This window comes from Delphinapterus leucas, chromosome 19 (genome assembly GCF_059928025.1).
Source record: "Delphinapterus leucas isolate spDelLeu-1000000601 "Yukka" chromosome 19, BTC_Dleu_Yukka2, whole genome shotgun sequence".
Taxonomy (NCBI): domain Eukaryota; kingdom Metazoa; phylum Chordata; class Mammalia; order Artiodactyla; family Monodontidae; genus Delphinapterus; species Delphinapterus leucas.
Genome location: NC_143147.1, coordinates 51,513,682 through 51,541,066, shown reverse-complemented (window position 1 = coordinate 51,541,066; position 27,385 = coordinate 51,513,682). Strand labels below are relative to the sequence as shown.

The 27,385-nt window shown below is 49.8% G+C and overlaps 3 protein-coding genes across 6 annotated transcripts; all 3 read right to left on the bottom strand.

Moving 5' to 3' along the window:
• Positions 1-8,181, bottom strand: AOC3 (amine oxidase copper containing 3). Its single transcript, XM_022557991.2, has 4 exons — positions 6,018-8,181; positions 4,211-4,496; positions 3,669-3,798; positions 1-3,050 (listed from the first exon to the last, which is right to left on the bottom strand). Exons 1-4 carry the CDS (start codon positions 7,615-7,617, stop codon positions 2,775-2,777), a joined length of 2,292 nt encoding a protein of 763 aa, XP_022413699.2. The 5' UTR covers positions 7,618-8,181; the 3' UTR covers positions 1-2,774.
• Positions 8,182-8,284: 103 nt separating this feature from the next.
• On the bottom strand, positions 8,285-14,285 carry AOC2 (amine oxidase copper containing 2). Of its 2 annotated transcripts, XM_022558018.3 has the most exons (5): positions 13,492-14,285; positions 11,916-13,375; positions 9,640-9,925; positions 9,279-9,408; positions 8,285-8,939 (listed from the first exon to the last, which is right to left on the bottom strand). In XM_022558018.3, exons 2-5 carry the CDS (start codon positions 13,300-13,302, stop codon positions 8,673-8,675), a joined length of 2,070 nt encoding a protein of 689 aa, XP_022413726.1. In that variant the 5' UTR covers positions 13,303-13,375; positions 13,492-14,285; the 3' UTR covers positions 8,285-8,672. The 2 variants fall into 2 exon arrangements, with proteins under 2 accessions (XP_022413726.1, XP_022413725.1); XM_022558017.3 differs by having other exon boundaries at positions 11,916-14,285.
• A 100-nt stretch (positions 14,286-14,385) lies between these two features.
• PSME3 (proteasome activator subunit 3) lies at positions 14,386-21,841 on the bottom strand. 3 transcript variants are annotated; one of them, XM_022558095.2, is made up of 11 exons: positions 21,538-21,838; positions 20,823-20,855; positions 20,637-20,699; positions 20,336-20,440; positions 18,887-18,935; positions 18,225-18,337; positions 17,943-18,011; positions 17,740-17,807; positions 17,586-17,640; positions 17,374-17,460; positions 14,386-16,791 (listed from the first exon to the last, which is right to left on the bottom strand). In XM_022558095.2, the coding sequence occupies exons 1-11, from the start codon at positions 21,577-21,579 to the stop codon at positions 16,711-16,713; spliced, it is 765 nt and encodes a 254-aa protein (XP_022413803.1). In that variant the 5' UTR covers positions 21,580-21,838; the 3' UTR covers positions 14,386-16,710. The 3 variants fall into 3 exon arrangements, with proteins under 3 accessions (XP_022413803.1, XP_089756156.1, XP_089756155.1); XM_089900030.1 differs by lacking the exon at positions 21,538-21,838 and adding an exon at positions 20,958-21,047; XM_089900029.1 differs by lacking the exon at positions 20,637-20,699 and having other exon boundaries at positions 21,538-21,841.
• Between the last annotated feature and the right edge of the window lie 5,544 nt (positions 21,842-27,385).

Here is a 27,385-nt window from a genome sequence, read left to right as displayed (position 1 = left end):
GGTTACTATTCCCTCCTATGGCTGGACCAGAAGTCTGAGGCTAACAATCCAGCCAGCCTCAGGGGTTTAGGAAGAGAGCGGGTGGGGTAGGGGGCTGGAGGTCCACCTTGCAGCCCTCCTGACCCCAGCTGGGCCGATGAGCTCACGATCTACGTGTCCACTGACGCCTGGGCCAGGGTTGTCATCTCCGTGTCATCTCCATGGAGGGCTGTCATCTCCATGACATGACTGAGAGACACACCACAGTCCCTTTTTCAGATCAAAGCTTGTGAGCGAGCATTCACACACACATGCACACTCACCGCTTGCAAACACTCACACTCTTGGTCTGGAGATGGGTTTCAAGGCAATGAGTGTCATGTTATAAAAACAGGATGGGATGAGGGGTGGACACCAGCATTCCTTTATTCCTTTTCCCTCCAACACTGACTGTTGTGCAACTGACCATAAACAGGAGCCAGAAGGAGGTGGAGACAAAATCATAAGCATGTAATGGAGAAGTGAAATTACTCAGGCCAGAGAAAGTAGAAGCACAAACTCAGTATCAGAGCCACGGTGGCCACGACATGCCTTTTTCCCCTCGGTCTCAGTCTTCAGTCTCTCCTTGTCTTCAATCTCTCTCTGTCCTCTGTCACCCTGGCTTCCACCCCAGCCTGTGTTATAAATTCATCCAGCCATCACTGGCCCTCCCTCCTGACTGAAGTCTTTCTCTCTGTTCTTTGGAACCTAGTTTCTCTCCAGCTCACTAACTCGTCTCCATCCGCTGTTCTACTGACCCAGAAGTGAACCTGGGCTTGGGGCAGGACAGAAGGTAGCAGAAGCTTCTGTGTTGGCTGTGCTCCCTGGATATGATCTCCCTCTGGTCAGAAGCTGAGCAGCATCTGAAATCTGTTTCCTGCATTTCACCTCCTAGCCTGGCCTGGGCTTCCAGCAGGCAGAAGTCACCCCTCCCCTGTGCTTCTCAACGCCCCTACTTCTAAGAGAGAGAGAGAGAGAGAGACAGGGAGAGGGAGTGAGAGAGAGCAAAAGAGACATTGACTGAGGTTTAACATTTTCTTGGAGATGTACAGGCAAGAGGAGGCAAAGCAGTTACCAGAGGCCACACCCATTTCTCTGGGTCTCAAATACTTGAGAAAATTGAGTCCCTGGGGGGCTATCTCTTAACTCACTCTACCCTTGCCCCCTACCCCAACCCCTTCCTAAAAGACAAGTCAGTTTAAAAAAAGAAGTCAGGTGTTGTTTGGGCCCATTTATTATTTGGATAATAATAAATGAATAGGTAATACAGTCACATGGTTCAAAATTCAAACGTACAAAAGGGTATATACTACTAAGTCTCCTCCCTCCTCTGTCCCAGCTTCCTGGTTCCCCTCCACAGAGGCAACCAGTGTTACCCGTGTCTTCCGAATATGCATCTGTAAGATATGAAAATATGTATTTATATGATCCTTCCCTGTAAAACACAAATGGAAGTGCCCTATACACACTTCTTTGCCTCTCGTCCATTGGAAGGTTATTCCCTATAAAGAGATTTAATTAGTTTTACAGCTGTGTAGTATTGCTTGGTAAGGCTGCATCAGAATTTATTTAATCAGTCTTTGAGGGACGACAGTTCTGCTGCTTCCCATCTCTGGCTCTTTGTAGAGGGACCCCCAGTCCAGACTGCTCCCACCCACCCCTCCACAGGGACAACCTGCCAGGGAGGCTCCACCCCCAGAGGCCTTGGCTCATTTGCATGCTCACACGTGATTGGACCCCTGGCCCTATGACTGGAGTCCCTGGTCTTCCTGCTTCTCATCCTTGGTGTCCACCCAGCCTCCCATATTGGCTACCGCAGAGGACAGAGGGCACTGGTCACGCACAGACTTGGCACAAAATGACCACTCCTCATTACCACTGCACCCGCAAAGCCATCTAAAGTGCTAACTTGAGCTGCTGCTGTCTCCATGACCATCCTCTGCTAGAGAATGCAAGGCAGGCCTATACAAATGGGCAGAAAGAACTGTGGGGAAACACATCCTGCCCCAGGACTGGGGGTAGGGGCAGCTCCCAGACACAGCGACACAGACGGGGACTGTCCTCTCAAACTAGATGTCCCTTGCATTTGGAGACTTCCACAGGCCTAGAACCAGGAGAGGAGACCAGAGGTGAGAAATGAGGGCTGGGTAACATCCCCTCAGGGCTGGGAGGGAAATCCCAGGATATAAGAACAGGTGGGAACTGGAGGAGGATAGGCAAGAGGGGAGAGAGAGAGGAGGAAACGTGGGCCAAAGAGCCCCTTCCAGCTTGATTCCTAGATTCACGGGCCTGGCAGGAACCCTGCCCCACGGCCTCCTGGTGCTTATCCCCACAGCAGAGCCCCCCATCCTCACCTCCCAAGTGAGGACTCAGGAGTCTCAAGAGAAACCTGGGATGGCTAAGAAGATTTGGGAAACCCAGAAAGCAAAAATAAAAGGAAACAAAACAAAAAACACCCCAAACAGGAGTCTTCTGGAAAGTTTAACCATGACTCCAAGCTCCTGGCTGGCCATTCCTTTCCTCTCTGCAAGAGGAACTTTGCAGGTCTGGGGTCAACAGAGTTGAGAGCCCCCTGTGTCAGGCATCACAGACTCAGGATGCTTCCAGAAGGAAGGGGGAGGGAAGGGAGGACGATGGGAGAAAGAAGACCCCCAGGATGTGATGAGGGAGAAGACATAGGCTGCCCTGCCCAGTGCCCATCCCCTCCCCTCCCCACACTCCCTGGCACTGGGGTCCCAACCACATTCCCCATCCACCTAGTTGTGGGAGAAGCCCGCGTGGGAGAAGGCAGGGAGGTGGGGGGCACAGGCCGCAGCCTGGGGGAGGCAAGCCAGGCGGTTGACCTCACAGGCCCCAGCATCCTGGTCCTCCCGGAAGTAGACGGAGTCAGCAGAATCGAAGGAGGGGTCCTGGTCAAAGAAGTTGTAGGGTCGGAGGAAGAAGCCCACGCTGTTCCCCACAGTCACTGTGTTGGGAATGTCCTCTGCATGGGGGATGTGCAGGAAACCGGTTGTCACCCAGGCCACCAAGTCCTAATGGGGGCGAAGAAAGAGGATCATGAGGTCTGGCTTTGCTAAGGGCATGTCCGCCTCCCCCAGGATTCACTTTGGCAGCCCACCTTTGCTCAAGAGGATTTTAAGTCTTCACACATTTTTCCTACTAGTCCAGAAATCAACGCATAAATGGTCGATTTCATATTCGGAGCAACACCTGCCCCCCATCCCAGCCTGTACCCTCCATCATCCGACATTCCCCACGACATTACCATCAGCCTACACACCCCCAGAGGAATGATGACACCCACAGGCAACTTCAGCTCCTTCCCCTAACTCAACGAGAGCCCCCAAACTCTGAGAGAAGGAGGATGAGGAGGGAGTATCAGGGTTTGGGAGGCAGAAATTAACTTGGAAATTAATCCTTTCATGGTCAAGCCAGCAACAGAGAAGCTTTAGATACAAGAGATGTGGTCTTCCCTGGTGCAAATGAACTTCCAGCTTGGGAAGATTCCCTCAGCAGGTAAGGATCAGATCCACAAAAGCACAGAAGGCAGGAGTCCTTGAGGAGACGGTTTTCAGGGACCTCCCCAAGAGGAGGTGGGGCTCATCTCTGTGTCCCCGAACCCCTCCCTCAGCCTCCCACAGCCGGCTGACCTCTCCAGCTATGGTCTCATTGTTGATGAAGTCAGCAAAGTCCACGGTGGGGGCCCAGGGGTCATTCTGATTGAAGATGCTGCTGCTGCGGGGCTCCGCCTCCTTCCGCTGGGTCACAGCCAGCTGGTACCTAGAGATGCTCTGGTCAGGCCTCCATGGTCACTAAGCCCATCCTGCTGCCTGATCATCATGGAAGGGAGCCGAGCCCATGGACCTCAGCATTCCCATCTCGTTCACACAGTCACTCTGACACCACCCTGGTGGGTGGCCCAAAATCATTCCATGTCCTCCTGTTCATCCCTTGCCATTTCACAATATGCCCCCTCCCAAACAGAAAAGACTTTTCCCACCTGGGCTTTAGCCTTCCAAGGGGACCATGTATCCACTGTGGGCCTTTGGATAACCAGGAAATCCTTTTTGAGCTCTTACCTCACTCACCTCGTGTACAGTCTGGACTGAGTTCCCAGTTGCCCCTCCCAACACTCCCTTCTCACTCTCATCCCCTCCCCCATCCCACACGCATACCGCACCCCATCACCCACCTTGCCCAGCTCAAGGCTCTCTCCATGGAGCTGTTCTGGGGCAGGGGCTCCCCAGCAAAGCTGACTGTCTGGATGCGGTAGCCCCTCGGGTGCCCCCACTTGTTGCTGTGATTGCTAGCCAGGTACAGGTAGCGAGGGGAGGGACCTCCCAGGGGGAAGGCGGCCTGCTCCTCCATCTCCAGCAGCTTCCGGGTCACCTGCAGCCTCTGTATCTGGTGCTTGGGGCTCCAGGGTACCGCCGTAGGGACAAAAGCCATGTCCTCAGCCCAGACCCAGTTCTCCAGTCCTGCAGGGGTGGAGTGTAGGTGGGGGGAAGGGGGGGAGGGAGGGCTGGTCACGCAGCTGCCCCCCGCCGCCCCCGGACTCTGTCCCCACCTGGCTTCAGAGTGGGGTCCAAAGAGAAAGCCAGACTGAGTGTGCCCCCTGCTTCTCTCCCCTCTCCCCAAGATGTCCCAATCTTTCAGCCAAACCTGTTGACCTGTGACATATTTCTTCAAGGATTTCATTCCTTCACCCTTTCACACTCATTAGTGGAGAGGCCTGTGCTCAGCACTGGGGACACACTGATGAATGAAACAACATCCTTACCCTCCTGCTCTCACAGAAGCCCCAGAGAGGCCAAGCCCTGAAGGGACTGTAGTGTGAGAGGAGCCCATTCCAGATTGAAGGTTAGAGGAACACAGGTACAGGCAAGAATAGAGGGCTTCCTGGGCCACTTTTCAGCCTGGCCTTAGGGGATGTCACCAGCAGAGGTGACATGGCAGGGCATTCTAGACAGGGACAAAACAGGAGCAAAAGCAAAGAAGCGTGACTGTCACATGTGGTGCGCATGTCCAGGGACAGGGCGGGTGTGTGTCTTAAGCAACACAGGGAAGAATGTGAAAGGCAGGCAGTAGCTGTCCTCTGAAGGGAAGGGCCTTGTAGGTCCTTCTGTGGACAGGATCCTATAGGTGATGGGGAAAGTGGGAAGTGTGTAAGGGAGCAGGCTGGCATGGGCTGGTAGGCCCCTCTGAGCGCAGGGTGAACCATGGATCTGAGAGGAAGAAGAGTCGAAGCAGCAGAGAGAGGGCTGGTGCCCACAGGGGGCTGGTAGCGGGGCCAAGCGAGGGGTTGGAGATATTTCAGAGGCAGAAAAAAATCTGGTGATGAACTCAGTGTGGGGAACAACAGTGACATGACCAAGACTCCGAGGCATCATGTAACCCTTGGCTCTCTGTGACCACCAACTCCAGGAACTATCTGGAATATTCCACAGTATCCACTCTACCCCTCACACTTAAGTGTATTGTGCCCAGAGATGGAAATTCAGGGAGGAGAAAGGTCCACCTCCCAGGGAAATGTATCCCCCGGGGGTGTTCCACGATTGGCCTGCAGGTGCCAGGGACTCTGCAGAATGCAAACAGATCCTCCCCAATACCTACAACTGCAGGCCAGACACAGATAAGCTGAAAAGCAAATGGCTGCCTCACTGAAGTGGGGCCCATATAAGTGCCAGGGAGGGAAGAGGGCAAAGGGGACCCTTAGCCTGGATCCTGCCTCTTCTCTGAGCTTAGCTGTTTCCCAAGATTTTCTGATGAGGTCATGTGGAGGGTGGGTGGCAGCTCTGTACCCAGCCAATGAGCTAAGATCTCAGTAAAATTCGGCAGCCAACTCTCTCCCATCCAGCAAAAGAGGAAGCATGAAACTCCAAAACATATACTCATGCTCAGATCTTCCTTTCCTGGAAAACCTCCAACAAACACAAAGCAAACAAAGCCAACCCTTCAGCCCCCTATCTGGGATCCTGGCCTCTGCCAGGATGTCTTACCTCCCACGTCCAGATCCACCTTGTAGTGGGCACTGTGGGTGTGGACGGTGCCCAGCGTGTGCTTCCCAACCTGGTTTCCGTATCTTCGGGCAGCTCCAAAGAGGAACGCTGAGCTGATGTAGCCTGTGGCATGGAATTTGACTTCGATGGCCCCATTGGGGTGGAAGACCATATCCCACACATAGTCGTAGTTGAGCAAGGTCGACACAGATCTGAAGACCAGCACTGTCTCCACAAGGCCCCCAAAATAGTGGGAGTGAAAATCTGAGTGGTGTCGCCTCAGGGGCAGGCCCTGGTTCTGCTCAAACACACAAAAGGCATCAGGTAGTGTCTTGGGGGCTTGGGACTCCAAAAGGAAGTGCCAGTCCACGTAGGTGGCCAGATAGGGGCAGTCCACCCCACGGGTCAGGGGTGTGGAGTACTTGCCCATGCCAAAGCTGCCATCCATATAGTGGGTCAGCATTGCCGCTGGGGAATTTCCACCATAGACAGCCAAGGCCTCTTGGAGGCTGATCTCGTAAGCCAGCCGTTCTCCCTGGAATCGGATGTCAAAGATCCTTGGACCACTGAAAGCTCCGAGGCCAAAGGAGAAAGTCCACAGTGAGGAGGCCACTCGACTCCCCTGGACACTGAAGCGGGGGCCCTGGTGATGGAACTGCAGAGGGGGAGCCGGACCTGGAGGCGCCTTGGACTTCAGGGACCAGGACCCACCTGTGCCATTGTCTGGGATCACCACCACATTCACCAGGCCGGCCTCAAACTGCTCCTCCAGGTGGGCCAGACTCTCATAGTAGCGGCCTTGAAAGAACACCTTCTGGATGGTCCAGCGAGCAGGGTCCAGAGCCTTGTGGTCTACCAGAAGCTCCAAACCTATGGGGTGCAGGAAGAACCCAGCCCCTGAGATGTTGTAGTAGAGGCCAAACCAGGTGGCCCTGTCCCCTGATTGCAAGCCACGGGGGGCTGTGGTCATGGTCACCAGGTTCCCTCCTTGGTGCTTGTAGAAGCAGCAGTGGTGGAGGAGACCAGCAGCCTGGGGCAGCTCTGTGTTGAAGATCATCTGGTCTATGTCCAGGTACTCTCGCATGAGCACGGGGCGTCGGTGATAGGGCAGGGGGCCCCCGTGACGCTCCACAGTCACGTCTCGCAGGTAGGAGGGGTGCGGCAGCGGCCCCACCAGCAGCTCAGTCACATTGGGCCGGGGTTGTCCGCCAAAGAAGATGATGGCCAGTGCCTCCCGGGCAGGCGGGGGGCTCCCCCTGTCCAGGTGGGCCAGGGCTGCAGCCTTGGGGGGCAGCTCCAGCTCCACTGAGAAGACGCAGTTGTCTGAGGGTTGGGCCTGAGCTGCATCCACCAGGCCTGGTCCCAGCTTCTGGGTCAGAAAGCTCATCACAGCCGTCAGCTCTTCTCGGCTCAGGTCTGCAAACAGCTGGCTCTGGCCAGGGTGTGTCCAGGGCTGGGCACTTGGTGATACGGAGGGGCAGAAGGGAGGCAGGCTGTGTTCACCACCATCTCCTCCCCTGCCAGCTAGCAAGACACACACCAGGGCAAAGATGGTGATGACAGCCAGAGCGAGGAGCACCAGGGTGGTCTTCTGGTTCATTGTCCCATGAACGTAGAGACAGAGGATTGAACCAAAGTGGAGACTTGTATTCTCAGTCCAGCAGAAGAGGGTCTCTTTTGCTCCCTGTACTGGGGGCTCCTAGACTCTGGCTGAGGTTCTCAGTATTGCGACGCAATGGAGACTGAGGATGGGAAGAGCATGGGAAGGCTGGGGAGGGGGGCGGAGCGGGCTGGGGTTGGGAGGCGGGCCTAAGGCAGGGCAGCAGTGATTTCCACAGACCTTACATGGCTTTGTGTTCCAGGCTCCAACTCACATTCTGCTCTCTGGGTCAGGGTTGGGACAGGGGAGCGCTGGGTTAGGAGGAAGGGGTGGTGGGGATTTCAAACGAATGCAGCTGACCAGCCTGAGCACAGACATGCGCTGACATGCACAGAAATGCCGGGGAGGAGGAGCCCCTCTTTCCCCTCCGCCCCACTTCTTTCCCCAGCGCCCATTTCTCAGGGCCAGATGTTCCCTTTCCTGCAACTTGGAACTATTGTCCTCCTTCCAAGGAAACCCCACCCCCAGCTCTCCAGCTTCCCAAGCAGCATTTCTTGGCCAGGTCTGTCCCCCTTGCCCCCTCTCCTCCATGGCTAATTTCCTTGGCCAGAGTCCTTAATATTCTCTGGGGGATTCTAGATATACTTCAAAAGTCAAAGAGAAGAAATCCAAGTAAAAGTCTTGTGATACTTTTTATTATAAATTACACACACCATCAGTTTTTACAAAATTCTATCTATTCTTCCACTTCAATGCACATGCATTAAAGAAATGTCCGGTATAACATTCACCAAATGTGAATGCTGTTTCTGAGTGGTAGGATTTGTGGTGTTTTAGCTTGAGTATTTTAATATCAACGTCATTTGTATAAATTCATCATTTTTAAAAAGTGAACTGGAAATAAGAATTAACCAAAGGATATATGGGGGTTTACGTGGTAGGAGGCGGTTTCCCAAGGGTCGAGTGTCAGGGGAGCAGGAAGTGGGAACAGAGAGGAAGGTACATGTCTTGGCACCCCCTCTCCGCCCTGCCCATGTCCCACCACACACTCAGGGCTACAAGTCTTGGTAAGAGAAAGGCGGCAGGTCCGGGACACAGGCCACCAGGTGGGGGATGCAGGCCACATGATTGACACTGCAGAGTCCAGCATCCTGGCCCTTCTCAAAGTAGACGCTGCCAGGGGAGAAGATGGAGGGGTCCTCATCAAAGAAGTTATAGGGTCGGAGCAAGAAGCCAACTCTGTTCCCCAGAGTCACTGTGTTGGGGACATCCTCAGCGTGAGGGATGTGCAGGAAGCTGGCTGTAACCCAAGCCACCAGGTCCTGCAGGAAGAGGAAGAACTGGAGACTTTGGAGGCGAGACCCAGAGAACCCCCCCTCAGCCACAATCCCCAATCTCCAGTCTCAGCCCTGCTTCCACCTCTGCCCAGCCGCAGGCCCAAATAACAGGCGTGGTAATCCATGTGAGAAGCTGTAGGGTGGTCCCAGGGCTGATCTCACCCCCAGGAGGGATGACCCATGTTGGTCATCAGGGAACTCCCTGGCTGGCCCCTAATCTAAGAACTGGAAATCTACCATTCCCTCCATCCTACAGCCAGGGGCCAGGCAGCCATGACACCAGGCTTAGGGGAGCTCCTTTCCTCTGCCCCTAGGGCTACCAACCTCTCCTAACAGGGTCTCATTGTTGATGAAGTCAGCAAAGGCTGTAGTGGGTGTCCAGATGTCATTCTGGTAATAGATGCTGCTGCTCTGTGACTCCTCCTCCTTCCTCCGGGTCACCACAAGCTGGTATCTGACCAGGAATGTTGTAGGAAGGTGGTGTCAGAAAATGTCAAGGGTCTTTACCAGCCCAGAAATCCTTTGGATCAGATTCTGTGTGAGACCATTCCCGTCCCATATCTACTTGGATCTGAGAAGAGGTCCAGGGGTGAGTGATCGAGGTTAGTGAGTTGGGGTCTTCAAGAGCTGGGATGGGAAGGGGACCAGTCCTTCCCTACCACCCAGTGCCCAGGGCCCTCCTCACCTCCCCCAGCTGAGGGCCCTCTCCATGTCGCTGTCCAGGGGCATGTGTATGCCAAGAGGGCTGTGGATCTGGATTCGGTACCCGCGCTGGTGACCCCAGGAATTAGTCTGGTTGCTAGCCAAGTAAAGGTAGCGGGGAAGGGGGTTCCCCAAGAAAAAAGCTGTCAGGTCCTCCCTTCCCAGGACCTGCCGAGTCAGCTGTGGGCGCTGCAGTTGGTGCTCCGGACTCCAAGGGGCTGCCACAGGTTTAAACACCACGTCTTCAGCTACCACCCAGTTTTTCAGCCCTGCCAGGGTGAGGGGAGGGAGAGGAGTTCCACAGCAGGTGAGACAGGTCCCTTGTTTTCTCCGTGATGCCCCCTGCACTGGCCTGACAAAGGACAGCAGAGCTCATCAGAGCTCTGCTCACCACAGCAGAGCTCATCAGCTCTGCGCTGGGAGCCAGGTCTGGACTTGAGAGCTAGCCCGCCTTCTTTGAACTTGCCCTGTCCAACACAGTTACCACCGGTCACAAGTGGCTCTTTCAATTTAAAAATTCAGTTCCTCAGTCACACTATCTACATTCCAAGTGCTCAATAGCTACACATGGCTAGCGGCTAACATATCGGACAAGGCAGACAGGTAACATTCCATCATTGCAGAAAGTTCTATTGGCACTGGTCTACCCAATATACTTTGGACCAATTATTTACTTCTCTGATTCTCACTTGGTGAATCGCTACAATGGGCATAAGAAAAGCTGTTCTGTGGCTGAGCTCTATAAATGTAAAAGCACACACAGGTGGCTAATAACATTCTTCTAACTATGAAAGGGATATTTGTCTTGCAGAAGCCGGATGGAAAAACCCAATCCCCTTCCGTGGTGCCCTGCGTACTCCTCCTGGCTCTGAGACTTTGATTTTTTTCTCAATATGGCAGGTACCACTTTGTCTTTTTTACAAGGAAGTAGATTCATATCTTTAAATTGTCTGGGCGATCCCTGGAACACTTATACTCTTTCTGCAGGTTCGGACTGCTAGTTCCTTTTGGCATGACTCATATGAATGTGCTGGCACACAGGGAACTCTCCTGAAGCCAGTGCCCCTGCCAGCTGTCCTGTGCGCAGGGGCCTGACATAGACGCTCTGGCCCACAGCACCAGCCTGTGCTGCACGCTGGTCCAATACATGTGATTTGATTTTACGTCCTAAGACAAGGCTCTTCAATGCCAAAATGCTGGAAAGAACACTTCAAGTCAGAAAATAGTCATATTCCAAATATGTCCAAGAATAACCTAGTTAAAACGCATGATTTAAAATAGCATTTCAATCATGCTGTTTTCTTAGCTCTCTCCCCTCCACCCGCCCAGCGCACACACACAGATGCACACACACGCCATCTTTATACTCAAGAGAATATGGAAATGTTTCACAAGAAATATGCTGAGTTACAGTGCATTACACTTGGGCAGCCACTTCCTGACCCATCTCCCCCCACCCTCCTTAGTTTCCGTAACTGAAAAATGGAGAGGGTCTGATGGATTCCTAATTTTCTTTCTGGGCCTAATAGTCTAACTTGATAAGTTAATTATTTTGTTCTGGACAAAAATCTGTCAGGAGCTTTAGGTCCCCTTTGTGCTTAGAGCCCGACTTGAGAAATCCCTTTCTACACTTGCAGCAAGCCTATTGCATGCCTGCCATGTCACCAGAGAGCCCACCGCGATGACATGTGCTGGCAGGAATGGGACGGTCCTCCCCAGGAGGCGGATGGGGCCCCTGTCTCGTAATCTCAGTTGTCTGAAATCCTGCGGAGCAGCCCCCAGCTAGCACCTCCTTTTCTCAGGCCCCAGGACCACCTCCACTCTGAGGAAGCTCTTTACACAGACTACTCCCTATCTCTGTTCAGGTCCCAGCTTCCCCCACCTCCACCGACTCTCAGAATGAGGAAAAACTCAGAGCCCCAGCTCCAGCCGTGTCCAGCCTCAGACAGGCAGGGCAAGTTCACCACCCACAGACAGGCCAAGGCAACCAGCTAGTACAGCGCAGCCATTACATTTGGTTTCACAATTGCAGCGGGTCAGAGGGGCTGGGCGGGGGAACACTCTCTACCTTTTGCCAAGTACCCAATAAGCCCAGTACTGAGGCTGACTGCAGTTGAATACGGTCAGATCAGTCCCTGCTGTTGCCACAATAAATTGTGGTGCTGGAACGCCACCCTCTTGCCTCTTCCGGCTTGATGTGCGGGTCTCCCTTCCCTCTGGCCCACCCCAACGCTCAATCCTCACCCCCTGGGCACTCACCTGCCACATCCAGGTCCAGCTTGAAGTGGAAGGCATGCGTGTGCACCGCCCCCAGCACTCTCGCCCCAACGCGGTTCCCAAAGAGGAGGCTCTCCTCGCCCCCGCTCAGGAAAGCTGTGTTGATGTAGCCCGTGGCATGGACCCGCCCTTCAAGCGCCCCATTTGGGTGCAATACAAAGTCCCAAATGTAGTCATAGTTGCCTACAGAGGACACAGACCTGACTACAAGGGCCGAGCCAGCCAGACCACCATAGAAATGACTCTGAAGGTGACTGTGGTGCCTGCGGAGGGGTAGTCCCTGGGCCTCCTCAAACACACACACAGCCCCCGGGAGCAGCTGGACTGCCCCTTTGCCCACTAATACGTGGATGTCCACCATGGTAGACTGATAGGGGCAGTCCACTCCCCGCACCAAGCCCCGGCTGTGATGGCCAAGTCCATAGCTGCTATCCAGGTATCGGGTCATCATTGTCTTGGGTGAATCGGCACCATAGATAGAAACACACTCCTGGACACTGACTTCATAGGCCACTCGCTCACCCTTGAACCGAACATCAAAAATCCTCATGCCACTGAACACCCCATGGCCAAAGGTAAACGTCCAAAGGGAGGACGCCACTAGGTTCCCTTGCACACTGTACCGGGAGCCCTGAGGTGAGAACTGAAGAGGGGGGAGAGGACCTGGGGAGACCCGCGATCGCAGCGATGAGGCCCCATCTGGCAGGGGCAGAGGGACTCTAACCACTTCCAGCCGGCCAGCCTTGAACTCCCATTCCAGCTGACCCAAGTCTGCATAGTAGTGCCCAAGGTAGAAGACCTGCTGGACAGCCCAGCGGGCAGGGTCCAAGGCCCTGTGGTCCAGCAGCAGCTCGAGCCCCACAGGGTGAAGGAAAATCCCAACACCTGAGATGTTATGGTAGAGGGCTATCCAGGTAGCACGGTCCCCTGAGCGCAAGCCACGAGGGGTGGCGTGCAGAGCTGCCAAAGTGGAACCATTGTAGTTGAAGACAGAAGCCAGGAAGACTGGTGCCTTGGGGAGCTCCACCTCTTTCAAATGCTTCCACATCTGGGCAGACTCAGTTCCCAGCACGGGGCGTCGGTGATAGGGCAGGGGGCCCCCGTGACGCTCCACAGTCACATCCCGCAGGTAGGAGGGGTGCGGCAGTGGCCCCACCAGCAGCTCAGTCACATTGGGCTGGGGTTGTCCACCAAAGAAAACGATGGCCAGTGCTTCCCGGGCAGGCGGGGGGCTCCCCCTGTCCAGGTGGGCCAGGGCTGCAGCCTTGGGGGGCAGCTCCAGCTCTACCGAGAAGACGCAGTTGTCTGAGGGTTGGGCCTGAGCTGCATCCACCAGGCCTGGCCCCAGCTTCTGGGTCAGAAAGCTCATCACAGCCGTCAGCTCTTCTCGGCTCAGGTCTGCAAACAGCTGGCTCTGGCCAGGGTGTGTCCAGGGCTGGGCACTGTAGGATACAGAGGGGCAGCGGGGAGGCTGGCTGGAGCTACGTTGGCTGGTCAGCAAGACATAGGCCAGGGCAAAGACGGTAATGAGGGACAGTGCCAGGAACACGAGGACTACCTTGAGATTCATGGTGAATGCCGAGAGCTGAAATGAGAGTCCCGCCAGCTGCTCCTTCTGCTTACTGACATCAAATCAGGGTTTATATTCAGTAGGATGGATAGGAATAGTGAAAACTCCACCCTGTGGGTTGGACGGGAAATTTCTGACCTTGATTTATATAATTCTGCTCCAATTTTCTGTTCTGTGGTTTGGCTCAAGGTACTACTTCCACGTGCATAGCCTCTCCCCATCCCTGAACTCCTCCCAGCAGCACGGTCAGTACCCACTACCGATCTCCATCATTTAGACCAGATTAGAGGGCATTTGTATATACACTAGACTCTACCTTCCACCCAGAATGGGTCTGAGGAGGTATGCAAATCTCAGACGCCCAATCAAGTCCCATGTACTACATGCAACCACTCTAACTGCCCACTTGCCTACCTCCTGGCAGGCACTCCCCTCCAGTGTTTCCAGGATCCACTGCCCAGTTCAGCAGTAAGCACTGCGTTCTGCCAGATGCCTAAGACCAAAAGCCCCTGGTCTAGTCTCAGGCCTCTTCCATCTAGTCAGTGAGAAAGGAGTGGTGCAGGCCTGGGCGCAGCAGTCAGATTTGTACACCAATCGCAGGTCCCTAAGCTGTGTGACCTGAGGGGAGTTACTTATCATAAGTCTCCGTGTCCTCACCTATAAAGAAGGGATAAAACTACCCTAGAGATTCATGGAGAGTAAATGAGATCAGGCATGTAAAGTGCTTAACAGCCTGACACGGGGTAGGCATTCAGAAATTGTCAGCTACTGGTAAGGATCTCTGAAACAGAAGAGAGCAGATGTTCCTCCATTGTTCAAGACCTTAAACCTTTTTCTGCAGAGACAACAGATACCAGATCATCGGATACCAGAATGCTACTCTGCAAGGTGGAAGTTAAGGAAACTTTATTTCAGAGGGAGCTAAGGTCCTAGATAGCCCTCCAATTCATTTGAAAACCAAAAACCAGGAGTCCCTGGCATCTCCGCAAGAAACTTAAGACATTATTCAGAAGGAACTTTTAGTATAGAGCAAAGAAAATGACGGGGTCGGGTGTGCCTTGAACCAGGTGATTCCCCACACACGGAACTAGAGCAGCCTCTACTGGCAGTTCATGGGTATCACTGGGGAGGGAAGGAAGGAAGGAAGGAAGGAAGGAGCTGGGATCTTGTGAGGGTAGAAGGCAGCTTAGGTTTGGAAAGAGCTAACTTTCATTTAATTCAGACTGAAGACAAATGAAGGACCCACCCTTGCCTCTTGGTAGGCAGAAGCCTCAGCCTTTCCATTATTCCAGAGAAAAGAGGCAGCTCAGTTGGTATAAAGACACCCAATAGGGTGGCTGGAGGTATATGCGGAGGTGGGTATCCCAATGTGCACACACGTAAGTGTGGGTATGTTCCTGGACACCAGAGCATCGCATCAGGGTCTGCAGCTTTAGAAAGAGGTCAAAGTACCTGTATTTTTAATAATTTCTTGACATGGTAAAAGAATTTTACATTACGATCCAAGGGTGGTAAGGTGAGGAGGGGGGACATGGGAACAATCCAACAAACAAAAAGGGAAACTGAGAAACACATGGTGGGAGGACGGAACATTTTAGCTGGAAGGGGTCTGAGGGTGGGTAGGGGCACTGCCCAACTAAAATGCAATTGGTTTGTTACTGAGTACTATTCATGGGAAGACAGCATCCTAACTCCTTCTCTAGAGCACACTGGGAGGAAAAATGATGCATCCAGATGGAAATATGATTGGGGGCTGCAAGACAGAGACAGGGGTAGAATAAAAGTCAGCAACAGACACAGAGAATCACCAGCAGACTCTCCAGTAGTGGTAGAATAAAAGTGGGGGTTGATGAGGGTTAACACAAAAGCTGTAACAAGTGACATCTCTGGAAGATTTGAGAGGTAAGAGGCAACTCTTCTATGGTTTTGACTTGCCCAGCAGATTTCCACATACACACAATGTGTACATGCATGTGTGTGCATGCACACACATATACACACAAGTGACCGCTTTCCCTGGAAGCACAATACTATAAATAAGAAAACGTTTTTCCCAAAGGGAAAACCCAGTAGGAGCAGCAGCATCTGGCCTCACAGCTGCAGACACCCCCACCCCAATTTACAACTGGCCTGGGAAGAGGAAACCGGGATTCAGAGGACCAGCCTTTGCAAAAATGCCCCAAAGGACCCGAATCACAGAGGAAGGGGAACCCACTACCCCTGCTTCTCATCTCTCAGTTGTCCTCCAACTCACCAGCCTCGGGCACCAAGAGGCTACAATACCAGGAGACAATGGGCCCTGGTGGATGAGAATTTAGACACCCAACACCTTCTGAACAGGGGTGTGTGTGTGTGTGTGTGTGTGTGTGTGTGTGTGTGTGTGTGTGTGTGTGTGTGTGTGTGTGTGTGTGAGAGAGAGAGAGAGAGTGAGAGAGAGAGAGAGAGAGAGAGTGTGAGACAGAGACAGGGTTTGGGGCGGTGGGCAGGGCTGGGGGGAGGGGGGCATCAAGTAACAGAGTAGGAAGGCATGTGTGTGCTGCATGTGTGTACATGTGTGTATATGACGCACATATGTGTATGTGAAAATCCTAGTTATAAAAACATCTGAAGCAGCTAGGGACTTGGCAGAAGGTCTAAGGTGTTTCTTTTCATGATCAGGTTCAAGATGCAATGTATATAGATGGGAAACCCGAAGTCATCACCAGGGCAACTGTGGCAGGGAGGATGCAACGTTCCACAGTGTCAAGGGACACTAACCTCCCATCAGGAAGAAAGGAGTTGGTCCCCCACACTCCGCCCCAGTTACTACAAAACACCTAGCACTCTCCTTCCAGTTCCCTCAGCTTCTAACCAACTGATCATCAAGAGGAAGAATATACAAAGCCCAAGACACAGGAGGGAGCCAGGGAGAAAAAACACAAGTATTCTTGTGCCAATATCCTGCGTACACAAACCTGGAGGTCTCCAGAAATTAGGACAGGGGGGCGTGGGGTACTAGGGAAGGAAATAGAAGAGTTCCTGAGGCCTGAAAAAAGAGGTAAACACGTCACAGAACTACATGAGAGTTTCATTAGGCTCTAACTAAAAACAGAGAGAGGGGTGATTACTACTTCCAGCCAGTTTCCCCATCACGATAGTCATGTAACAAACCAAGGCAATGTCGGTCTTGAGCCAGACTCACAGAGTCCCCTGGCCCTGGCCCTGGCCTCAGTACAGTGTCTCTGCATTGCTGCTCCGGGGCCGTTTGATCTTCTCGATATTTTTCAGGATCATGTCATGTAGAGTGACCTGGGAGAAGAGGGATCATGGACTCACATGTCTATTGTACCCCTACCTCACTAGGAAAATAAGACACCGCCACAAACTCCCAAGCAATCACTCACATAACCTGGATCTCACTCACCTGAATCTGAATTCAGCATGGCTGCCCTACTACCTCTCTTATACCCCAGGCACACCTGGGTATATCCAGGGCCCAAGAGTCTAATAAATTACATTTACTGAGCATTTAACATACCAAGAATTGCACTGTGTCCTTTAATGTGTTAACTGAAGTTTGAGGTTAAACTTGCCCAAGGCCACACATTACAGGTAGGATTGGTTCTAAACCTAAGCCTGACTCTAACACCCACATCTTCACCCCTATTCTATGTTGTGCCCTTTCCCATCCAGGTAGAAAGAAGGGAGATGCCCAGCTAGATACCTTCAATGACCTCATACCTCTCAACACTTGGCTAATGGGCAGAATTTGTTCCACTCATTTTACCTCCACCCCTGCCCTCCATCTCAACCTCCAGAGAGTGGCAAGAAAATGGTCACCAGAACTAAGAGAAGCCAGAGCAACTGTGGGCAGGGACCAAGGTTACTTACATATTGATTCCTTAGCTCTGATATGATGAGCCGAAGGCTGATATATTCTTTCTCATCAATCTCTGTCACGGTGCGGCGATAGTCCTCCTGAGAGCGGGGTGGAGAAAAGGCTAGTTCCCAAAGCCTGACTGTCCCCACATGGCTCCTCCCAGGAACAGCCACTCCTCCCGGTCCTACCACTTCCACCCTCGGCCCACAAAACCCTTACTTACCACATGGGGATATTTAGCTATTTTAGAAACCAATTTGGCTCTTGTAATATAATATCTGGAAGGAGAGAGAAGAGGAGGAAGCTGCAGGAGACCCTGGACAGTGCTTACCACCTCATCAGCCCCCAATTCCTGGGCCAAGCCCAAGCAGCCCTACCTAGATATCTGGTCCAGATAAGATGCAGCTTCACTCTCAACAGTTCTTAGTTCTGCAACTGTCTCCTCCTGAAAAACAACTGAGTCAAAAGTCACTTCCATATCACCCCAAGGCAGACCAAAGAGAAAGGGAAAACAGAAAAGCAGGGGAAATGAGATTACCTCCCAAACTTTCCTCTCCAGTTTCTAATGCAAGCACATTACCTGAATGGACACCCCAAAGTTGTTCCCATCTTCTATCCTAGGAATCAGGAGTTGTACCCACATTTTGACCTGGAGAGTGAGGAGACCAAAATATACATATGAGGACCTTGGCCTTTTCTACTGAAGCCACGAAGTATACAATTCATGCTGCTGGGGCCAGATGTCAGGAGCACAGGAGCCAAAATAGACTTCCAATTCCCACATCATCTCCACGCCTCCAGCCCCATATCCATCAACTTGCATAGTTCAAGCCAGGCTATTTGGGGTCAGCCCCTGCCTCACCGTGTTGCATTTCTCAATCAGCAGCCGGATCTCAGGCTTCACTTTTTCAATAATGTCCACCAGCTGCTGGTTGCTTTTTAGCATCCCATTGGGCATCACGAACACCTTGGTTCCTGGCAGGGACATGAGGAAGGTTAAATGATTTGGATGGAAGGCAGGACATAGCACTCCACCCCTTTCTCTCTTTCCCAGACCCATGAGATGCTATGACCTCTGCCTTTTATCTGTCACAAATCTATAAACCTTGACACCCCCAACAAAATCAAAAAGAGAACGCATGGATTAGCAAATGCGTGTCTAAAGTATCCCAAAACTCTGAAGAATAAAAAAATTAAAACATGCTCTATAGACTTAATGTACCAACTATTACTGAAGAGGAAAAAATGATATGGAACTGTGACTTCTGTGAAAAATCTGTGATGTGTAGCCACTTCCAACCTCTCTCCCTTGGCAGTCCACACTAAGACAAACCCTCCCTATTAACTGGAAAATTAGGTTTACAGTGCTAAATAATGACAATGCTTGGAGGACTTGGGAATGCTAACGTCTGGGAAATAAATTCAGATCCTGCTTCCTGGCCAGGAGAACACAAGATTCATCCTGCATCTCAGGGCTGCAGGCCGGGAAAGGCTGGGGTGGGGTACAGTGAAGGGAGCTCTTACCCTGGAAGGCCTCTTCACATTCATCCAATCTTCGCTTCTTGTAAGTGGGCTAAAGATACAAAAAGATGGGAATTAGCCTGCTTGACACCTACATCCCCATCATAAGCTACCCTTCGAGCAAGTTTAATCCCTTCCTCGACCCCATTATTCATTTACACACAATTTACTAAGCACATACAAGGCTTTAAGAGAAGATTCTTGGGGCCTCCCTGATGGCACAGTGGTTAAGAATCCGCCTGCTAATACAGGGGACACGGGTTCCAGCCATGGTCCGGAAAGATCCCACATGCCAGCGAGCAACTAAGCCTGTGTGCCACAACTCCTGCACTCTAGAGCCCACGAGTCACAACTACTGAGCCCACGTGCCACAGCTACTGAAGCCCACATGCCTAGAGCCCATGCTCTGCAACAAAAGAAGCCACCACAATGAGAAGCCCGTGCACTGCAAAGAAGAGTAGCCCCCGCTCGGCACAACTATAGAAAGCCTGCGTGCAGCAACGAAGGCCCAACGCAGCCATTAATTAATTAATTAAAAAGATTCTTGCCACAAAGCAACTTAAACTCTAGTTGGGAAGACCAACCTTTCAAGAAATATAACAAATTAAGCAATTAGGGGTAATTCCCTGGTGGTCCAGTGGTTAGGGCTTGGCACTTTCACTGCCAGAGGCCTGGGTTCCATCCCTGGTTGGGGAACTAAGATCCCACAAGCCGTGCGACACGGCCAAATAAGTAAATTTTTAAAAATTTAAAAATTAAGCAATTGGGCAAGGGGGATACTATAAAAAACAGGAAAAATGAAGCACTGAATGCAGTTAGGATAATTAAGGGAATAAATACAAATCCGCTGGTTCCACAAAGAAATGCAATATTCAATCAACAAACGTGTATTTAGCACCTGCTATGTACCAGGAACAATGCTAGGTGCTGGGGATACAAAGATAATTAAGACAGTTTCTGCTCTCCAGAATTGCAAGTTCTATCAATGAGACAGTAATGCAGACAAAGAACAATACAGTACAGTGTCATCAGTGTTATAATAAAATATGGATATATAGCTGATAAAGACTAGGCACTAAAGATACACAAAGACTAGGACTGCAGTTACATAGCAAGAAGGACTGTTCATTCCATAACAACACTCAAGACACTGAAATGGGTAAGAAAAGTCTTGCCTAGAGTCCTGGGGACAGACCAGATCACCTGAGGGAACCTGTAGCTATTTGTCCTATTTTTAAACTCACTCTAACAGAGTAACATTAACATATTCACTTCACGCTACAAATGAAAATCAGGATCTAAAGGGGGTGTACTTCAGTCATAACATCTGTAAGAATCCTCATTCCCAGATCCAAATCCCACTGTCCCCTCTGTATATGTTCAAACTGAGCAGGGAATAATGAACAGAGAACCTACTGCTTCCGAACACAAAGATAAATATACGACACTTACACCGTCCAGTCCATCATGGCTATTGGTGAGAAGAATGGGGTCAGGGACTGGGAGATTCATGTCTGAGTGGATCTGAGTTAGGTCATGGATGTTTAGGATTGGTTCCTGAAAGAGAGAAGCCCACCCCAAAAACATTAGTTTTTTTCAAGATGAACAAAGAAGTATTTCATTTAAAGGGCAAGAAATGAGAGCGCTTTACAGGACAAAACAAAACAGAATTAACACGTGATTTGTCCCATTTGACAGAAAGACCGGGGGCAAAAAAATGGGGGAATCTGAGAAAAAGAAAAGCGTCTCTCACCTTCAAAAAACTATCAAGTTCTAACAATTTCTTTGGGAAAAAATTTGCCACCAAGTCTTCTGCCTAAAGATGAGGGAAAATACAACCGAATTAGTAACTGTGGGAAGGTCTGTCTCTACAGGTATCTCTCCTCTGGCGAACTCCCGACTATTAACCAACATTCATTTTTCTATTTATTTCACTCACCTCACTTGTGATCCGTTCCCTGAAAGAATCAACCTAAAATTAATAAAGAAAACAATTCACTATGAGTAAGTCGGTACCTGGCAACAGAAGTATGGGCAGGATGGGGAAACCCAAATCCAACTGTCTTCCCCTCACCTTGTAATCGTAATGAGAAGCTGAGAGGCCCCCAGACTGCAAATACTTTCTTTTTCTGAGGATCCATTTCTCCATCTCAGGAGAGGGAAGCCGGGCTTGAGGGCAACACCCGCCTGTCTTCCCTCCCTCCCTCCCTGTTCTGAAGCTGTCTGACTTTAAGAGCAGACAAAAGACAGGTAGGTGGGGGAGGTGTGAGCTCACAAACGTGTCAACCACCATCCAAACCTGGCCCAGGATACGAGGCAGACCTGATGCCAAGGGCAGGGGCAGCAGCAGCGTCCGGAGGCGGGGACGCTGCTGGGCTGGGGGACTTCCAGCTGTCACTGGCCTAAAGAACTTAAGTCCACCACGTGTCCGCAGAGGTCTCCCCGGGCTCTCCACTATTAGACGGGGTACAGAAGGCCATCCCATATTATCCTCTCCCCCGATGCTGTCCCGGGAGTGGGGGGCTGGGCTGAGCCGAGCGGAAGCTCAGGGCTGGTGTCCCCAGGGAGACAAAGACGCCGTGGGGAGTGGGGAGCCGGTCAGACTGCTCGGGGATCGAAGCGAGGGGTAAGGAGGCCCGGGCCGGTGCCGTTACCTTGAGCTTCACTTCCTGATCCACCTTCAGCAACGAGGCCATGGCCGGGCCGGGCCGTGTCCGCTCCGCTGGAGACCGGAGGCGCTGTGGGCTCCGGGGAGGGGGTCAGAGGGAGGCGGGAATGTCGACTGCTTTCGGGACGCGGCCGCCCTCGCTGGCTCACTCACTGCTCTCTCGCTCCCTCCCTTCGTGCCGTCCGTCCGCCCGCCCGCCTGCTGCCTGTGCCTGCTGCCTGCTCCCTCTCTCGCTCGCCCTCCCGGCTTTCGCCGCTCACGCCGGAAGTTACGTCACAGACAACCGCCGGGATTTCGGCGAGGATGCGCACAAGTCCTGCGCAGCCGCGCTGAGGTTCGGCTCTGGACATTCTTACTTCCCGGCTCCTCTGCGCTCTACGGGTGAAATAAAAGGGAGTGCGGCCAAGGGTGGTTTAGTGAGATCTGAGGCTCAAAGAGACTCGGGGATTACTTGCTTCTCTGTTATCCCGGCACTCGCCTTCTCCGAAGGGACCTTCGGAGCCGCTACCGCCTCGAGCGGGGACCCGACCGACGACGCCGTCGCGCCCCAGTGACGCCGTCGCTCCTCGACCTGAGGAAGCCGACGGTCCCCGTGCTGGGTTTGGGGCGTCTAGTCTGTGATATCTGCCGCCTCCTCCTCTTGGCCGGAGCTCTAGTGTTAGGCTGGAGCCTAACAGAAGACAAATCCTGTCGCACCAGGCTTCCCAACCTTTCTCTGCCATGTAGCCACTTAATCTCATACACTTTCACCTCAGTGATCAACTGCCTGATGGATGGGCAAATTGATGTCTGGAGGCCGGTAGTGCTTGTCCAAGGCTACACAGTGTTTCCAGAAAATCCAAGACCAGAACTCAGATCTCCTAACTTCTAGGGCAATGCTGTATCCATTTTCCTCCTGGAAGGCAGAGTCTCTAACCCTTAATTCACCCACTCATGGTCTCTTAACATTGGTTATTTCGCTCTAAAATGGACTAGGCTCTGAGACAGCAGTGTCTCAGAGGCTAGAAATAATGTGTCACTTATGTAAGTTAAAATCTTCTAGCAGCCACATTAAAAAGTGAAACAGGTAAAAAAAAAAAAAAAAAAGTGAAACAGGTGAAATTAGTTTTAATCATATATTTAACCCAGTTTAACCAAATATTATCATTTCATCATGTAATCAATATAAAAAATATTAATGAGATCTTGTACATTCTTTTCTCATACCAAGTCTTTGAAATCCAGTATGAATTTTACACTTACTTGCACATCTCAGTTCAGAGGAACCACATTTGCAGTACTCAGTGACCATATGTGGTTAGTGGCTCCTGTATTGAACAGCACAGTTCTGGGAAATCAAAGGTAAACAAGACTCAAGTTCTCTGGTCTCCTGGGACTTAATACTTGGGAAAGATACCAGAAAGTAAACTGACAACATAATTGCAAAATCTGATAAATGTTAGGGAAAAAATGACTGACATAGAGAATGCCAGGGGTCTATTTTAGTTAAAATGGCCAAGAAAGTCCTCTCAGATGAAGTGACAGGCTAAAAGGGTGTAAAAGGGTTAGCTTGGGAAGAGTGAGGGGAAGAACCTTCAAAGGTATGGGTGCAGCACAGGGAAATGCCCTGGGGAAGGAAAGTGGTTGTCCAGTTGAAGAAATTTTTTTAAAGAGCATATTTATTTATTTATTTATTTATTTATTGGCTGCACTGCCACCAGGGATCAAACCCGTGACTCCTGCAGTGGAAGCGTGCAGTATTAACTTCTGGACCACCAGGGAAGTCTCCGTTGAAGAAATTGAAAGACTAGTTAGTTAGTTGGGGGTGGGAGTGGGCTGGGGAGGGTTGTTAGGAAACAATTTGGATTAAGTGCAAAGGCAGGTCATCTGATTTACATATTATCTTGAGCACACCTCTGTGTTAAGAGCAAGGGAGGGACTTCCCTGTGGCGCAGTGGTTGGGAATCCGCCTGCCAATGCAGGGGAGACGGGCTCAAGCCCTGGTCCAGGAAGATCCCACATGCCACGGAGCAACAAAGTCTGTGCGCCACAACTACTGAGGCTGCGCTCTAGAGCCCACGAGCCACAACTACAGAGCCCGCGTGCCTAGAGCCCATGCTCCCCAACAAAAGAAGCCACCGCAATTAGAGGCCTGCGCACCGCAAAGAGGAGTGGCCCCTGCTCTCTGCAACTGGAGGAGGCCTGTGCGCAGCAACGAAGACACAACGCAGCCAAAAATAAATAAATTTATTAAAAAAAAAAAAGAGCAAGGGAGGTGGTGGGAATACACAGTTAAATGAAGTGTGACTGACTATGGCCTCTGGAATCAGAGAAACCTGCCTTCAAATCCCACCTCAGCTCCTTACTAACTGTGATATCTTGGGAAAATTACTGAAATGCTGAGTCTCAGTTCCCTCATCTGTAAAATGGAATTTCAATTATTATTAACAAATAGTATGCAATTTTGTAGGGTTGTTAAGAATACTGGAAATCACATATATGTAAAAGAACTAGTACAGTGCCTGGATACAAGGCAGGCACTAGATAAACAGCCATTATCAGACAAGCTACTTATTCATGCTTAGCATGAACTTACCTCATGCTTACCTTAAACTATATAATTATTATCAGCCCCATTTTCAGACTCAAAGTTCTTTTCCACTTATTCAAGACCACATACAACATAGCCCATACTACCCATCTTGTGTATTAACATCTAACGGTTTTCCCCCTTTTACCCCTGCTTTCTGTTACACTTGTCCCTAGTAACTTTTCAACTCTGATCTGGAACTTAACTTCAGGAATGCTTTCCCAAATTAACTACATCCTATTTTAAGTGTGCCATTACCCTGCATTTCTTTCAGAATTGATAACTTCAGCTTGAAAACTTAATGTGCTTCTGCTTGTTGAAATATGGCTTTGTTCTCAAATAATTGTATTTTGTCTTCTTCAAGTAGGGTTGTAAGAAGACAGATACACATTCCTTTTTTATTTCCCTTTCTCCTCCCTTATCCAAGTGTTTTATGTAATGTGCACTCATTTGTTTATTTATTCAGTGAACAATTGCTGAGGGCACCACTACATTTAACAAACTATTCATTCCTGGGTGCTTATGAATCAAACATGATCACTGATGACTGGTCTTATTTTAAATTCATGTCCACAACATTCAAATGGGTGCTCCTGGGAGTCTCAGGTGTTCCTTGGCTTGGAGACAACCATCTTCTCCCTGTGTCTCTTCACATGTCTTCCCTCTGTTCATGTCCACCTTTGTGTCCAAATTGCCCCTTATTATAAGGACAACCAGTCATACTGGATTAATGACTTAATGACCTCATTAACTTGATCAGCTGCAAAGACCCTATTTCCAAACAAGGTCCCACTCACAGGTACTGGGGGTTAGGACTTCAACATCTCCTGGGAGAACGCAATTCAACTCACAACACCTACCATTATCTGAAATCACCTTATTCATTTGTTTACATGTTTATGGTCAAATTCTCTCCTCAAGAATATAAACTATTAGAGCAGTTCACCAGTGTATCCTCCCAGACCTAGACGAGTGACTGGCACATAGCAGGTCTTCAATAAATATTTGTCGAATTGATGACAATATGTTGATTATTCACAATCCCTCAGGCACTACACATACTGATTGTCATATATTCTCTAAGCAGCAGGGCACACGGAGAGTTTACTACGTGCCGGACATTGCTCTTTGTGCTTCATATTATTAGTTCATTTAATCATCACACTACCCTATGTGATATACACTATTATTCTTATTTTAATCTTTTCTCTCTTTTTTTCTTTTTTTGGCCGTGCCGCGCAGCATGTGGGATCTTGGTTCCCCAACCAAGGATCGAACCCATGTCTCCTGAAGTGGAAGCATGGAGTCCTAACCACTGGACCACCAGGGAATTCCCTGTTAATCTCATTTTACAAATATGAAAACAAGGTACAGAGTGGTTGAATAACTTGCTCAAGGTCAGGGTTGGTAAATGACAAAGACAGACTTCCAAACGCACAGTTGTCATCTCTATAGGCCCTACCTCTCCAGAAGCCCTTTACGTCTCCCCGCCTTTCTGAGATGGTGTTAGTGGCAGCCACACAGGAAGAAATGTAGGACTATGAATCCGCCACACGAGGCCTAGGTGAAAATTCTTTGAGGATGATTCCACCCATCTCCTCTAGAGGGGGTCTCATGCTGAAAGATCCAAGAGGAATAAGGGCTGTAAAGACCATCTCTAATTAGCAATACCAGGAGAAAATCAATCTAGTCCCACATATTACATGTGATGCTAATTATAGAAGGATCGTACACATTTAATATATTAATAGGAAAGTCACTTCTGGAAGTGGGAACAACTTTCTAAGCAATACAAGTCATCAAGAAAAAAAGCAGATTTGAATTCATAAAAACATAAAACGTCTGCACATCTGGAAAACACCTTAGTTAAACAGACCATTCATACAAATTAATGAAACGTACTGAGAAAAATACTAAGAACCTAATAGACAAACGAGCAAAGGACACAAACGAATTTCACAAAAGAGGAAAACCTTCACAAAAGGGTCAATATTTACAAGTAACCAATGATATATCAACTAAAATAACAAGGAAGTGCCATTTTTTTGCCCTCGTTCCTCAACTATATGATATCTAGTACTGGCCAAGGCATCGTGAAATAGGCTCTCTCATACATTACCGGAGGTAGAATATAATTATGTGCAACCACTTTGGAAAGCAATTGCTAACGTTAATCAAGAGACCTGAAATAGCCAAACTCAGTAATCCCAGTTGTGAGGTTCTATCATTAGGAAACAGTAAGCTCTTCACTGCAGCATTATTGTAATCACCAAAACTGGAAGCAATGGAAATTTCCAGCAACTAAGAAACACATTAAGGTAGCGCACTTGATGCAGTGTAATGCAGTCATGAGAATGACAATTACAAAAACTGTATAGCAACATGGGAAAATATTTATTATGTAATGTTAAAGTTTAAAAGCAGGATACAAAAACTGCATATAGATTACAAACATAAATACAACCTTGTTAAAATACATAGGGAAAAAAACATCATAATGGAAAACATAAAAATTATAGTGTGGTGAGATTATGGGTAATTTCCTGACACTATTGCCCTAACTTCCTGTATTGTTACATTTTCTTTCTGTAAAAAGTTTAATTTTGCTGTAAATGAATTATAGGCTTATTGTTGAAAAAAATCTAACAATACAAACTTGTATGAAGTAGAAGTCTGTCCTGTTGTTCAGTGAAGGACACTGCTTGCTGTACATCATTTCATATAACATAACATTTACCGTGTCATGTTATATACCACATATGTTACGTTGTTTTCTGTACAAATGGAATCGCATCATGTTTACTGCCTATAACTTTTCTTATTTCAATTGATAATCATCTCTTGCCTCAATTCATGCAAAACCTCCCAACTGGTCTCCCTGCTTCTACCCTTGCCCTCCTTCAGACCATTCTCAAAGTAGTCAAATGAACCAAGTAAAAAGAAAGTTACTTCATTCTTTCTAATGGCTGCATAGTATTCTGCTGAATGAACAATACCATAATTTATTTAAACAATCCCTATTACTGAAGGAAATTTAGCCGTGAACTTTCTTGTACATCTATATTTGATCACTTGCATATCTATGAGGACAATTCCTAGAAAGAAATTTTATGAATCAAAGACTATGAACACTTAAATTTTTGAAAGACATTCCCAAACTGACCTCCAAAAAGATTATGCTAGTTTACGCATGGAGTTCCCCAACTGCTCATCAACACTCGATGTTATCAACTGGTTCAGCCTTTACAATCTCATAAATGAGAAA

Excerpts from the sequence above, each read along its gene's own strand:
- AOC3 (XM_022557991.2), bottom strand. The coding sequence starts at position 7,617 with ATGAACCAGAAGACCACCCTGGTGCTCCTCGCTCTGGCTGTCATCACC. Across the intron at positions 4,497-6,017 it reads GGTGGATCTGGACGTGGGAG|GACTGGAGAACTGGGTCTGG; the intron begins GTAAGACATCCT and ends CCACCCCTGCAG. Across the intron at positions 3,051-3,668 it reads ATGAGACCATAGCTGGAGAG|GACTTGGTGGCCTGGGTGAC; the intron begins GTCAGCCGGCTG and ends CGCCCCCATTAG.
- AOC2 (XM_022558017.3), bottom strand. The coding sequence starts at position 13,503 with ATGAATCTCAAGGTAGTCCTCGTGTTCCTGGCACTGTCCCTCATTACC. Across the intron at positions 9,926-11,915 it reads GCTGGACCTGGATGTGGCAG|GGCTGAAAAACTGGGTGGTA; the intron begins GTGAGTGCCCAG and ends TCACCCTGGCAG. Across the intron at positions 8,940-9,278 it reads ATGAGACCCTGTTAGGAGAG|GACCTGGTGGCTTGGGTTAC; the intron begins GTTGGTAGCCCT and ends CTCTTCCTGCAG.
- PSME3 (XM_089900030.1), bottom strand. The coding sequence starts at position 21,032 with ATGGAGAAATGGATCCTCAGAAAAAGAAAGTATTTGCAGTCTGGGGGC. Across the intron at positions 18,936-20,335 it reads GCCATGATGGACTGGACGGT|CCCACTTACAAGAAGCGAAG; the intron begins GTAAGTGTCGTA and ends TTGTATCTTTAG. Across the intron at positions 16,792-17,373 it reads CAGAGCTAAGGAATCAATAT|GTCACTCTACATGACATGAT; the intron begins GTAAGTAACCTT and ends CTCTTCTCCCAG.